This window comes from Caretta caretta, chromosome 26, assembly GCF_965140235.1.
Source record: "Caretta caretta isolate rCarCar2 chromosome 26, rCarCar1.hap1, whole genome shotgun sequence".
NCBI lineage: Eukaryota > Metazoa > Chordata > Testudines > Cheloniidae > Caretta > Caretta caretta.
This window is the reverse complement of record NC_134231.1, coordinates 8,322,263-8,336,030: the sequence shown is the minus strand read 5'-3', so window position 1 is coordinate 8,336,030 and position 13,768 is coordinate 8,322,263. Positions and strand designations below refer to the sequence as shown.

Genomic DNA, 13,768 nt, shown 5'->3' with positions numbered 1-13,768 from the left:
CTCAGGTCCTATAGATAGAATTTAATAGAGAATGAGCATCTCTTTCACTTCCAGATCCTCCGCTGGTGTAAATCAGCATAGTTCAATTGACTTCAGCAGAGCTACACCTCTTTATACCAGCTGAGGATATGGCTCAATAGGGGTTTTGGACTATCCTAGCAAATGTAGGAAAGCAGTGTTTCCCAAAGTGTGGTACGCGGACCCCTGGGTTTCAAGGGGTACGCGGCAGAATTTATTTTACTTTATCATCGGGTTTTTTTAGCAGCAGAAAACAATTCACTAAAATTTAATATATGAGAATGATGTACACTTGTACAGTAGAAATACGCACAGGTGTACATTGTAACTAATATGATAGCACGTTCAGTAACATCGGATAGCACAGCAGAGCCGACGCAAACCACGCGTGCGCGTTACCGCGGCTCGGGCAATACACTGGCCTTTGTGGCACGTGCAGAAGGCATGTTGACGGATAAAAGATAAAAGTGAATAACTACTAGTAGTAATCTAAAGATCGTAGCAAGTACATACTTGGTGTGTATTAATATACACAATTTCTCTTTTTGTTAAACCCATTTACAATGGATCGCTGGCTAAAACCAGGAAGTTTGAAACGTACAAAAGAAAATTACGAAGGAAATACGAATGTTAGTGATAATTATGCTGAAAAATGCAGTGATATGGCGACATCAGACAATTGTGATGACAAAATCAGTGAACCATGTGAACCATCTGTAAGTTTATTGAATGCAAAGAAAACAAAAAAAGCCCGCAAATCTGCTGAAGAATATCTTAAACTGCGATTTTCATGGACTGGCGATGAGGTGGAGCCCGTTCCACTATGTGTGATTTGTTACGAGACTCTCACAAATTAAGGTATGAAACCATCCAACCTAAAATACTATTTCGATAGTAAACAAAGAATACGAGGGAAAACCTGTAGAATTCTTCAAAAATAGGCGCAAAGATCTCCAAAAGTCCCAGAAAACAATTCGTAATGTGACGGGAGGTGAAAATATGAAAGCTTTGGCAGCTTCCGATAGTGTGGCATACTTAATTGCAAAGTCCAGAGCTGCTGAAGTGATTGGTGAGACATTAGTAAAACCTGCAGCCAAAGTAATGGTGCAAGTGATGATTGGAGACAAGGCTAGCAAGGGTATAGATTGTGTCCTCCTCTCAAATAACACGGTTCATCGCAGAATCACAGATATGACCGAAAACATAAAGCTGCAATTATTGTCAAGAGTACAGAAGAGTCACTACTATCCACTGCAAGCGGATGAATCCACTGATATTGTGAAGTTAGCTAATCTTTTGTTGTTTGTCAGATATGAGCTGAATAATGAAGTCCACGATGATATTTTGTTCTGCCAACCTATGCCAATACATACAACTGGAGAAGCTATTTTTAAAGCTATTGATGACTTTATCAAAAACAATGACTTGGATTGGAGTCGTTGTGTTGGAATAAGCACAGATGGCCCCAAAGCCATGACTGGTTCGAAGAAAGGAGCTGTTGCACGTATTCAAGCTGTTGCGCCAGAAGCAAAATCGACTCATTGTTGCATTCACAGGGAACCACTCGCCATCCAGAACATGGAGGCAGATCTAAAGCAAGTACTGGATGAAGCTGTGAAAATAATCAATTTTGTGAAAGGCCTCCCTCTGAACGCCCGGCTGTTTTCTCAGCTTTGTGATGAGAGGGGCAATGATTACACACAACTCCTATTTCACACTGAAGTGCGTTGGCTTTCGCGTGGAAAAGTTCTGAATCGCCTGTTTGAGCTGCGAGAAGAACTGCAAGTTTTTTTACGTGAAACCTTTAACCTGCAAGACTGTATACTCAACTGGAGATGGCTATGCAAACTAGCACATATTGCAGATATCTTTGCTCATTTAAACAACCTCAATCTATCTTTGTTGCAAGGGAAACTCATCTCCATATTCCATGTTCAAGACAAAGTGAGCGCCATGGTTGCAAAATTGAAACTGTGGCATAAACGTCTTAGTCGTCGTGAACTGGATTCCTTTCCATCTCTTCATGACTTAGTAATAAACTCGACTAACGAACTTGATAGTGATGTGTTACAAACCATGAAGCAGCATTTGGAAAGCTTGCGGAAAGATCTTTGGAAGTATTTCCCTGAACCAGATGGCACCTTTGAATGGATAAGGAACCCTTTTATCATCAATGTTCAAACATTGCCAAATAACCTCTCTGCTTCAGAAGAACAGCTCTTGGAGCTGGCTTCAGATAGCTTCCTGAAAACAAAATTTGAGCAAAATACACTGACGTCATTTTGGTTGGGTGTTAGCTCTGAATATCCAGCTCTATTGGACAAAGCTGTCAAGTATCTTCTGCCTTTTCCCACCTCGTATTTGTGAGAGATCAGATTCTCTGCACTGTTGGGCAATCAAAACAAAAAAAACAAAATTGTCTTATTGATGTGGAGCCCCAGCTTCGTCTTAAGATCACAAACATCGAGCCAGATATCCCCGCGATAGTGTCTGGTCAAAAGCAGTTCCATCCCTCGCACTGAATAGTTTGGTTTGTACTGAAAATTTTTCAAGACTGAAAGAGTAAGTATTAAAACTAGTGCTTTCTTCACGAACCTAGCCAAACCAGCGTATTTTAATTTCAGAATTATACAAATTCACCATATATATATATATATATATATATGTACACACACACACGCGGGCGCGCGCTGTTCTGCCAGACTGTTGAGTCGCTTCTATTATTTTAATTATTTATAGTACAGTTTCTATATGTAATTATTATTTCTATTAAAATTTTTGTTTCAACTGTATGTAATATAATTTTGCATTTATTTCTAACAAACATTTAATACAGAATGAAACGAATTAGGAGTGCGTTATAAAAATGTGGCGACCACCCCCCATCCTCCAAATTATCTTCACCGGAGAAGGGGTATGCCGGTAAGACAAGTGTCTCAAAAGGGGTACACAACAGCTGTAAGTTTGGGAAACACTGTAGTAGAGAATTATATTCCCACTATAAATTACAGGATGGTTCAAGTGAAAATCTACAGAAAGGATCTCTTTCTCTATTTAAGTCTCTAGGATTTTTGAGTAATTGCAGTTGGACCCTACTGAGTTTCTACAACATCCTGTTGGTTTTATCCCTATTAAATTCTTTACAGGTTTTCCATAAGGACATTTTGTGATGGCATGAGAACAGAAACATATATTTTGAAGTGCAATGAAAGGAGGGATCGGGGTGGGTTTAAACCTTCCCTGGTAGTTCTGGAAACTCCACAACAGCATCAGCTTTAGTATGTGAGAAGCAAGTTAGAAACAGATTGGTTTCACTCAACCAGCTTTATATTTTTTTCCTAGGAAAACAGACATGTTAGATGACAGATAAATGCTAATACGCCACCCCCATTAGCTGCTCCTCCTGTCACCTGAGTCAACGGGAGTCTTTTTATTGCCTTCAGGAGAAGCAGGGTTAGGCCAATAGAGATTTCACTTATTCATAACTCAGGCCCTGATCAGCACGTGTAGATTGCTACACCAGCACAGAGCCCCATTGACTGGCATGCCATGTGCGTACAACATTTCACCCACATGCCATCAAGTGCTGGAAGGGTTAGAGGGGAATTGGTAAATATCTGTAGGGATACATTTGTCCCTCCCAAAAGGTGATGAAAGAAATGTCTACCGTTAATAGCTATAAATTACAAACGGGAACTTCTGTCACTAGTGGGATGGGGGGTATTTTCTTTTGACCACTAATAAATGTTACAGCTTAAGTTAAATGCACACGGGGGTCAAATAAGCTATGATGATGAGGTACAATCTTATGACTATTTTCAGCCTCTACAGACAGACATTCTGAATAAATCGTATCTGAAGTTTTGAGTGGAGGGTTTATTTTCCTTTTGCGCAAACAAGTCAATAAAAGCAAATCCAAGTGTTTGTCTCTGGATTAAGTTTTCGTTGTTGCTCTTAATATCTTGAGAAACGTAAAGACGGTTCTGACTGAACCATAAGGGCTTACGTAAGAGCTGTTGTCGCCAAGGTTTGAACCTACAACCTCCAGAGTTAAAGCCTGAATGAACTCCCAGAGGTTGAGCTGAAGCACTAAGGCTAGGAGTCAAATTTTCTATGGCTTTCAATGGGAATGAGGGATCTAGCTCCCTTAAACCCCTTCGAAAGTCCCAGCCCCCTGGCTGGAAGCTTTCACAGACATATATGCTCTTTGGATCAGGCATAGAGGGGCATACATAACACACACAGAATGGTTTTTATGCTCATATCCCGAGGACAGATGAAGTTTATCCCAAGCATTTCAGGCCCACAGCTGAACTAAGATAAGCTCCCACACTTTCCTAACTGTTGTTATTATTACTACGACGTACTAATACTTTGTATTAGCTAGTAGGCAAGGGGTAGAAAATAAGACAGAAAATATCACAATGCTACTAACTAAATCCATGGTGCACCCACACCTTGAATGCTGTGTCCAGTTATGATAGCCTCATCTCACAAAAAGAACATAGTGGAACTGGGGAAAGGTTCAGAGAAGGGCAACAAAGATGTTCAAGGGTATGGAATAGCTTCCGTTTGAGGAGAGACTGAAAAGATTACGCCGTTCATCTTAGAAAACAGACGATTTAGGGGGGACAGGACAGAGGTCTATAAACTCGTGCAGGGTGTAGAAAAAGTGAATTGAGAAGTATTATTTACCCTTTCACGCAATAGAAAAACCATGGGTCACTCAAAGAAATTAATAGGAAGAAGGATTAATACAAATGAGGAAATACTTTCTTCACATAATGTAACCTGTGGAACTCATTTTCATGGGTTGTCGTGATGGCCAAAAGTATAACTTGGTTAAAAAAAAGAACTGCGGAAGTTCATGGGGGATAGGTCCATCAACAGCTACCAGCCAAGATGGCCAGGGATATAACCCCATGCTTGGGGCAACCCTAAACCTCTGACTGCCAGAAGTTGGGAGGAGAAGACAGGGTAGATCTCTCCAAAATTGCCCTGTTCTGTACACTCTTCCGGGAGCTCTGGTACTGGCCACTGTTGGAGGCATGATACTGGGCTAGATAGACCATTGGTCTGGCCCAGCATGGCAGTTTTTATGTTCGTACAGATTGCAGAAGCACCTCAGCGTCCCAGTCAGGGATCATGGCCCCGTTGTGCTAGGCGCTGTAAAAAAACATAATAAAAAGATGGTCTCTGCCCCGAAGAGCTCACGATCTAAGCACTCTAAGGTTATCATTTTGGTCATCACTACAACTGAACATAGGCCTTCCAGAGCTCAAGCACGTGCCCCTACAGCTTAACCTAAAGAACGAGCTAGGAAATGTAGCAGACTCATGTCATCTGTGAACATGAACAGTGGGTTCAACTACTCTTATTTCACTGGGGGAAATTCTGACTGCATGACTGAGAAAAAAAAATCTGGGTAGATTTTGCCACCAAAAAACCATTTGGTATCAATACCATGGAGCTTATCTTTTCTCTCGGATCTTCTGAAGAATGGGAATCTCCTTTGTGCTTGAAAATTGGTAAGTCTCTAAGGTGCCACAAATATTCCTTTTCTTTTTGCGAATACAGACTAACACGGCTGCTACTCAGAAACAGAACAAAGGTTGTTGATTCTGGCTATATTAGGCCCAGATCCTCAAAGGTATTTAGGAGTTGGGCCTTAGATCCTTTCGCAAGTTTGCTCCCAAATAAAGACTCCCTTTAGGGGTTCAAATGAGGGAACCGTTTATGTAGAACAGCCATATTAGCGTTATTCTAGCTGGGATGCAAAGCTTGCTGACAAAATAATGTCTCACCTCTCCAACAACCTAGTGAGTACGGAATCAAATTTAACATACTGCAGATATGACAAAGGATATGAGGAATTAGACACAGCCTTGTCTGCAACAGATTTGGGCCAGACCTGGAAGGCTGCCTTGTAGCTGATAAAACAAGCTAATCATTTAAAACTATGTTCCTATTATTTGTATTTCAGTGGCACTCAAAGCACGTGATTACTTCCCCATTGTGCCCCATCAGCACTGTAAATACACAGGAAGACAAGGAGCATCTGGCCCAAACAGTGGAGCCTCTTTAGTCCAAATGGTATTTGTTGGCACCATATCAAAGACCCTGGTTCTTTTCTGCATCAGAAGGAATGATGAGCGAATTGGTAAATTCATGATAAGCACTTAATAGAAAACTATGCTCTCAGAATGTGTGGCATCCCCCTACCATGTGGATTGGTGTCTTAAAGAGGGATCCAGGAAGCTTGCAGGCTTTTGTTTGGTTTTCCAGTAGCCAGACAAATGATTATGATCCATTGGGAGAATATGCAAGTCATTTCTCCGTGTAATTATTTTGCAAGTAATGATTATCGAATCAAGGCTAGAGAAATTACAGGAATCGTAACAAATTAAACTTGGAACAGCATTTCCAGCTGTTTGGAACAACCTCTATTGTGCTTTGCACAACGGCTCCATTAGCATTCCAAAGTCTATGATTGTTTGTGCTCTGTACAATGTCCTGTTAGTCATTATTTGTTGCAGGGATGGGCAAGCATGATCATGAGAGCTTGAGGATTTTGCAACAACCCCAGTTATTTTGCAGGTTTGCAGGACTGTTTCTGGAACCTCTTTTTCCTTGCATGTTAAATCCACTTTAGTCCCTCCGTGTTGATACAGTTTTAAAATAGAATTGCTTTCCCAGTCGGTGTTTATTAACTATTGTTATTCTTGGGCCCCACTCATGCCTCAGGGCCCCATTGTGTTACTTGGTGTACAAACACACAGTATGAGCCAGTCTACGCCCCAAAGAGCTAACAGTCTAAACAGATAAGAGAGAAAAAGGGAGTATTATTTACTCCCATTTTACAGATGGGGAACTCAAGCAACGAAAGATTAAGACAATTGCTTCAGGTCACCCAGGAAGTCTGAAGCAAAGCCACAAAGGGAGAAATAAACAACCTTCATCTTTATTTGGATTAGATTGAACAGAGAGATCACTCGTCTCAATCTAGTGCATTTACCATCCTTCCTACCTATGCTACATACCGGCCTGGCAGGTGCTATGTGTAAGTTATTTAGATTAATGCCCTGATTTTCGGAAGAGCCAAGCACCTCAGAGTCCCACTGTAGTCAATGGGACCCGCAGGTGCAAAGCGACTCTGAAAGCCAGGCCATGTACTTATGTATTTATTTCCTATCCCATTTCTGCTCCTTTACCCTGATCATCACCCCTTGATCCTTTCTCCTACAATCACTCCTAATTAAAATGCAAGCCCGATCGTATTTGAGTGACACTAATTAGCTGTGTGACCTTGAGCAAGTCACTTCCGGACTCTGTGGCTCAGTTTTCCCACCTGTATAGTGGGGATAACAATACTGACCCTCCTTTGTTAAGCACTTTGAGATCAACAGATAAAAAGCTCTATGTATCAACTCTTCCCAAATCAGGAGTAAAGTAAGGTGAAGTTTTTTTAGCCAAAAGGTTTAGGTGGAAAGTGCAGATTCAGCAACACCAAAACAGTTTGTGAATTTGGGTCAGTTTTGATAAACTGTGTAAAAAAAACCAAAAGCCAATTTTGATTTGTTTGGTTTGAAACAACTTTTTGTTTTGAAATTTCCTTCAATTTTATGTTTTAAAAAAGTCAAAACCCTTTCAGATGGTTGAAATTGAAATAAAACAGTTTGTTTTAGGTCAAACAAAGCATTTAGTTTGACAAGAAAGGTTTTTGGTTTTAAATTTTCAATTGACTGAAAATTCTGAAGAATTTTGGTTTTGGCTCAATGTGAAACTATTCCCCCCCCCCCCCCGTCATTATTTTGGAATTGCTCCATGAGCCAAAAAATACGTTATTCGCACGCTCTAATCAGGGGCCCACCAAAGCTGCTGAATTCACAGATCCCAAAAGGTGGATGTGCCAAAATAAAGTGATGGTCTAATAACCCCTGCAGCTAGGATAGAAGTTTTGGATAACTAGACATCCGGACTGGAGCATCCAACTGTACTTCGGTCAGCACTCAATATGCCCGCTGACTTCAATGGGAATAAAAGGACTGCCAAGGTAGATCCTGAGTCTCCGCCTAATGACAGCTTCTTTCATAGAGTGCAAAGGGAAGAAGCCACAAAGGGAGAAATAAATAACCTTCATCTTTATTTGGATTAGAAGCTGACCTCCATTAGTAGCAACATTTTCACCGTAATAGTGCTTTGCTTCATAAAGTGCTTGGATATCTTGGGACAAAGGGCAAACACTGATCACCTACAACCTCTCCCCCCTTCTGAGATAGGGAAGTATTATTATTGCCCTTTATAAAGGAGGAAACTGAGGCACAAAGCGGTCACATGGCCAAGCCAAGGAGGGGCAGCATGGTCCAAGTGAAAGGGGCTCTGGAGTGAGCGTCAGGAGACCTCAGCTTTATTCCACCAGTGACTTTGGGCAAGTCACCTCACCTCTCTATTTCCCCTTGCACTCTTTGTCGGTCAGACTGTAAGCTCTTTGGAGCAGGGTGTGTCTCTTACAACGTGTTTAGACAGTGCCTAGCACAATGGGGCCCTAGTCTTGGTTGGGAACTCTAGGCACTACCATAATAATTATTATGACTAAAGGAGTTTAGAATTTGCCTCACAGGAAGACCAGAGTTGCAATGAAACCAGATTCAAACAGTTGTTAATTTTAATTAACCTTTCCAGTGTGTTAGCATAACCGAGAGCTTTGGTAACAATAAATGGAGCTGCCTGGTATTTTTAGATCTCTCTCTAAGCAGAAAAATCAAGTGAGCAGCACACACAAGATAATCTATATTTTTAATGGCAGTTACATTGTGTTCTAATTGTCTGCTGCCAGTTATTCCATACGACTAATGAATGACTGATAGAAAAACTACATTTTGTCTGAGAGTGACAGCGCGAGGTGTTGTGGGAGGCAGTGTGTTATAGCGGATAGAGACCTATACTAGCAGTCAAAGTACCAGACGTCAAAATTGGGACATCTGGTCACCCTACCTGGCACAATGGGGCCCTGATCTGACAGGACCTCTTGATGCTACTATAATACAAATAATAACTATATAACCACTTTTCTGTACGGAATCATCACACATTGTCAACATATTAGCAACCTCAAAACTTCAAATTGGCCTTTTGGGGGACAGATCTTTTATTCAAATGCCTGTTCTTTAAAGGACTGGAGCCAGTGGTGGAGAAATTCAAAATCCAACTGTGAAGTTAAATCAGAAGCCCTGATTTTTGATGGACACAGACGACTGTACATAGGCCTGGGTTTAAAATGATCGTTAATAGTAACGATACCGTGCATTTTATAGCACCTTCCATCTGAGGACCTCAAAGCGCTTGACATAGCAAGTTTAATAATTAAACACCTTAAATTTTAAAAAATTCTCAACATTTTCTTTTTTCTTAATCTCATTTACTTTGCATGGTTTTTGTTTGCTTCTACTCCTTGCACTTCACTCCACTTGGGCAGTGAAATTAAATTCATGATTTCACTCTTTGGGCTTCACCTTGCCGTCTTTATTCCAGCAAATCACTGGGACTTTTTACCTGAGTCGGGCTGCTGTTATTACGATGGTACTTTGTAGAGGCCCCTACCAAGATCGGGGCCCCATTGTGCTAGGTGTTGTACTAGCAGATGCTCAGACATATTGGATACATCTACACCGCAGCAGGGGTGTGAATGGCAGCTTGTGTAGACCTATCTGAGCGAGCTGTACTCCCGCTAAAAATTAAAATGAGGACACCGTGGCCCAGGCTTCAGTGTGGGATGCACAAGCCTGCTGACCCGCCTGGGTACATACTTGTTCGTACAGCTGGCATTGGAGCCTTGTAGGGTGACCAGATGTCCCAGTTTTATAGGGATAGTCCCAATATTCAGGGCTTTTTCCTTACATAGGCGCCTATTGCCCCCCACCCCCTGTCCCGATTTTTCACGTCTGCCATCTGGTCACCCTCGAGCCTTGTACCACAGCATCCTCCCTGCTATTTTTAGCAAACTAACTCAAGCACAACAACATGAATGACAAATCCCACCCCTGGCTGCCATGTTGCCGTACCCAGAGCGTGAGTCATTCTCTGCCCAAAAGTTAACAAACTAAGAAGACAAAGAATGGGAGGGGAAACAGAAAAGTGAAGTAACTTCCCCAGGGCCATACAGCAAGTCAGTGGCAGAGCTTGGCACAGAACCCAGATCTCCCACAGTCTGCCCTGTTGATTGGGCTACACTGCCTCTAAAGACCTAACTGTGAAATGTTTTGTAAAGTATGATGGAAACTCTTCCTGATGTCTCTAGGGATCATTTTAAGCCAGGAAGCATGGAGCACCATGTCCATAAGATACGACTGCGTTAGATCCCTGTGGAATGCCATAGACCACCAGCGAGACATAGAGAGATTTCATTATTCTGCAGAACTACACATGCCATTTAATGGAGGACAATTAAATTCCTTTTTCATCCTCTGGATAGTTAAGAGTACAGAAAAATACCAGATGTACTGGTCCTAGTTGCCTCGCTAACAATGTAGGCTGAGAATAAGGCAGGGTCATTGTACACACCGGAAGAAACGATGACTGTGCTTTAACATATTTTGGATCAGATCTTTGGCTAATGTAACTGGGCAGAGCTCCACTAATTCCAACAGAGCCATCACCCACGTATATCACCTGGTGATATGGCCCTTGGATTTCTAGACCAGAGTACCAACCATCAAAAATAGATGGGTTCTTAAGAATATTGCTTGTGGCCATAATAATTCTCAAGTCTCCAAGCTAAAGCTAGTTGAGTGTTAGGACATCTAGGCTTTTGTTAGATAATCTACATTTTTCAGAACTTCGGGGACCCATGAATGAATTGATTATTGTTTTATAGGTTGCACATTATCATTATCTATACCGAAATGTAGAGAGGCTCTTCTTGGCTAGGTTAGACACGATTAGCAGTGTGCCAATAAAACTACATTGTGCAACTGAGCTGTGAAAGTAAATAGCCAAATTCAGACCCCGGGTATTAAACGCAAAGCCAGTGGGCTTTTAGCCTTTTAACACAAGTCTGAATTTTGTCTCGTAGCTTGAAGTGCTTTCTTTCCCCTTTCTTATATAAATATATTGAGCCTGATCCTCAATAAGGAGCTACAGCCAAGTTATATCCGTTGAGGACCTAGCACTTCAATTCAATACAATACACAGATGCAGTCACCTGGGAAACCATAAATTCCTGCTAATGAGGACCAATCTCTCTTACTTCATTTGCCACAGAAGACTTCACACCACCATTAGAAAAAAAAAAACCACCATATTGGTGCCAGCATTATGCTGGGACACAATTCAAAGATTCTAGTGGATCATGCCATTATTTTGTGCCGTCTTAATTAAAGGTAGAATGAAAATGTGACTATCAAACTGATAAAATGCTAGAGCTGTAGCTCACGAAAGCTCATGCTCAAACACATTGGTTAGTCTGTAAGGTGCCACAAGTCCTCCTTTTCTTTTTGCGAATACAGACTAACACGGCTGCTGTTCTGAAACAGTTCATATTCTGTTACAATTCCTGATTTTTCCTCCAAATAATCCCATATTTACTGTTTTCGAGTATTATTTGAAAGAGATTCTTTTTTTCCCCACCAGACAAAAACTGCACCTTTTTATTATTATTCAGAACACATGTCCAGTCCTCTCCTAGTAGCATTCCAAGTTATCACGAGTTATGGTTTGTACGCAAGATGCCACATAAAATTAAGTCTTGAATCGCAAAACTTCCTTGAACCCTAAACCTGCAAACATTGATGCAGATGAGTAATTGTATTCCTGAGATTAATCTCACTTAGTTAACTGAACTACTTAATTGAATCAAGTCATTCACAGGCATCAATGTTGGCAAAATCAAGCCTTGGGTTTTTGCAGTAGCAGATGGATATGGGGTCTGATTTTCAGAGGTGCTGAGTACCCAAAGTTCGCATTCGATTTATCAGTGCTGAAGGTCAAGCCCAAATGGACAATCTCACCCACGTTTTTTTGCCTCGAATATACCATCCACGCCATTGGTGAATCAGCATCTGGGTACCAGCTGTTCAGATGAATTCTTAAGAGACTGGAATTGTTTCATAAGCACCTTTGGGGTGTGGACATGGGGGAATACTTGGAAGAACTCTTTCCTACTTTGCTACTAGAAGTTTGTCAGATTCCTGATCGACTCTTCATTCACCTGGACTCTTCAAAGCTTGTGTTTGTCAGAGGAGAGCACAGAGTGACAATATTTCTTGGCTTAAATCTAAATAAAGCTTGTTTGAGTTGATTTCCTTTAATTTACCTGGGAACGAAAGTATATGTGATCAGCCAAAGCTATGGCTTTGAATTATTTTGTTGTTAAGGGACAAAGAGGTCCTTAATTATACATGGATTGACACATGAGCAGAGAACTGGGACTAAGGGTCAAGGCCAGGATTTTCAAAGAAGTCTATGGGAGATAAAATTATTTAAATGGGATTTGAGTCCCTCTTTGACAATCCAAGCCCAGATTCCTTCAGTCCTATGCAAGATTTTACTCAGGCAAAATGCCCATTTCAGTCAACTGGCCAATCCCTAAAATTCTTCCTCAGCCAAAATTCCCACGAAGAGCATTGCCTGGGTAAAAAATCTGGGCAAGGCCCTCAGAATTGAGCCCCAGGGGAGTTTTACCTTCAGTAAATCGGCAGGGATTTGGCCATCAGATTTTGCTGCCCAGTCTTTTGCTGACAATTGCATTTTATCTTGTGGTGAGCTGCATTCATCAGATGGGTGGGGCGCTGTGCTAGAGGGGTGCTGTTCAGAAACAAAGTCAGCTTCCATCAGCAGATGGAAAGGAAAGTGTGTGTGTGCTCGGGGGGGGGGGGGGTTGGGAACGGTCCTCTCCCTAATTCTGCCAATCTCCCCCTCCTGCAGAAGAATGCAGGGACATTTAAAGTCTGGCGATAAGAGGCTAGGACCAGCTGCTGCCTCGGTGAGCACTGAAACAGGCTGAATGCAATGAGGAGGCATGATGCTTAATGGAAGCCTGATCAGAGATCACCTCCCCCCCAGCTTAACTCGCGGGTGAGTTGCAGATCTCCCTCTCGCACACACCCGGAGCCATCCGCACCCACCTTGTCATTGAGGTTCTGCAGCGCCTCTTTGCCAGCAGCCGCCCTGATCTCCACCTTTCCCCCGAATTCAACAGGTGGCTCCCCTCCCTTCCTGCCCTGCCTGGAAGACAGGGAGTGGGCATCCGAGCCCAGGTGGGCCACGTCCCTCTGCTGGGCCACGATCCTGCTGGCTCCACGTCCCACCGAGAGCGAATCGAAATCGATGGTCTTGTTCTCCAGGGAGCCTTCCACCGGGCAGAACATGCCGCAGAATTTCTGCCGGGGTTTGGGGCTGCCTGAGCCCAGGTTCTTGAAGAAGGCTGGGACCTCCTCTTCCTCACCCTGCCTCCTCTCGGCCATGGCTCCGGGGGGGCGGGGGGGTCCTCCCTGTTCAAGAAAAACAACAACAAATAGGATCAAGATTTCCCACACACACACCCCGAGAGAGAGAGAGCAACAGGGCTGCAAGATGTGGATTTCCTGCCCTCAGAGAGGGGAGGCTGGCGAGCTCGCTCGGTGCATAGAGATGGAGATGCAATGCAAAGTTGAAGGCAAGGCTGCTGCAATCAGGAGAGAGGAGATTTCAAGTTCCCAGCCGCCCCAGATGATGAGGGGGGCGGGGGGGAACAAATCCCTCACTCTGCAGCAGA

The 13,768-nt window shown here is 42.6% G+C and overlaps 1 protein-coding gene across 2 annotated transcripts in view; it reads right to left on the bottom strand.

Annotated features, from left to right (window-relative positions):
• DPYSL2 (dihydropyrimidinase like 2) overlaps positions 1 to 13,728 on the bottom strand; it is a 107,587-nt gene extending 93,859 nt beyond the window's left edge. The window contains exon 1 of one of the 2 annotated variants that reach the window (XM_048829177.2): positions 13,140 to 13,728. In XM_048829177.2, coding sequence (XP_048685134.1) covers positions 13,140 to 13,478 — 339 coding nt within the window. In that variant the 5' untranslated portion in view covers positions 13,479 to 13,728. The remainder of the gene's footprint in view (positions 1 to 13,139) is intronic. The other variant, XM_048829179.2, reaches the window with a different exon arrangement.
• Positions 13,729 to 13,768: the final 40 nt, after the last annotated feature.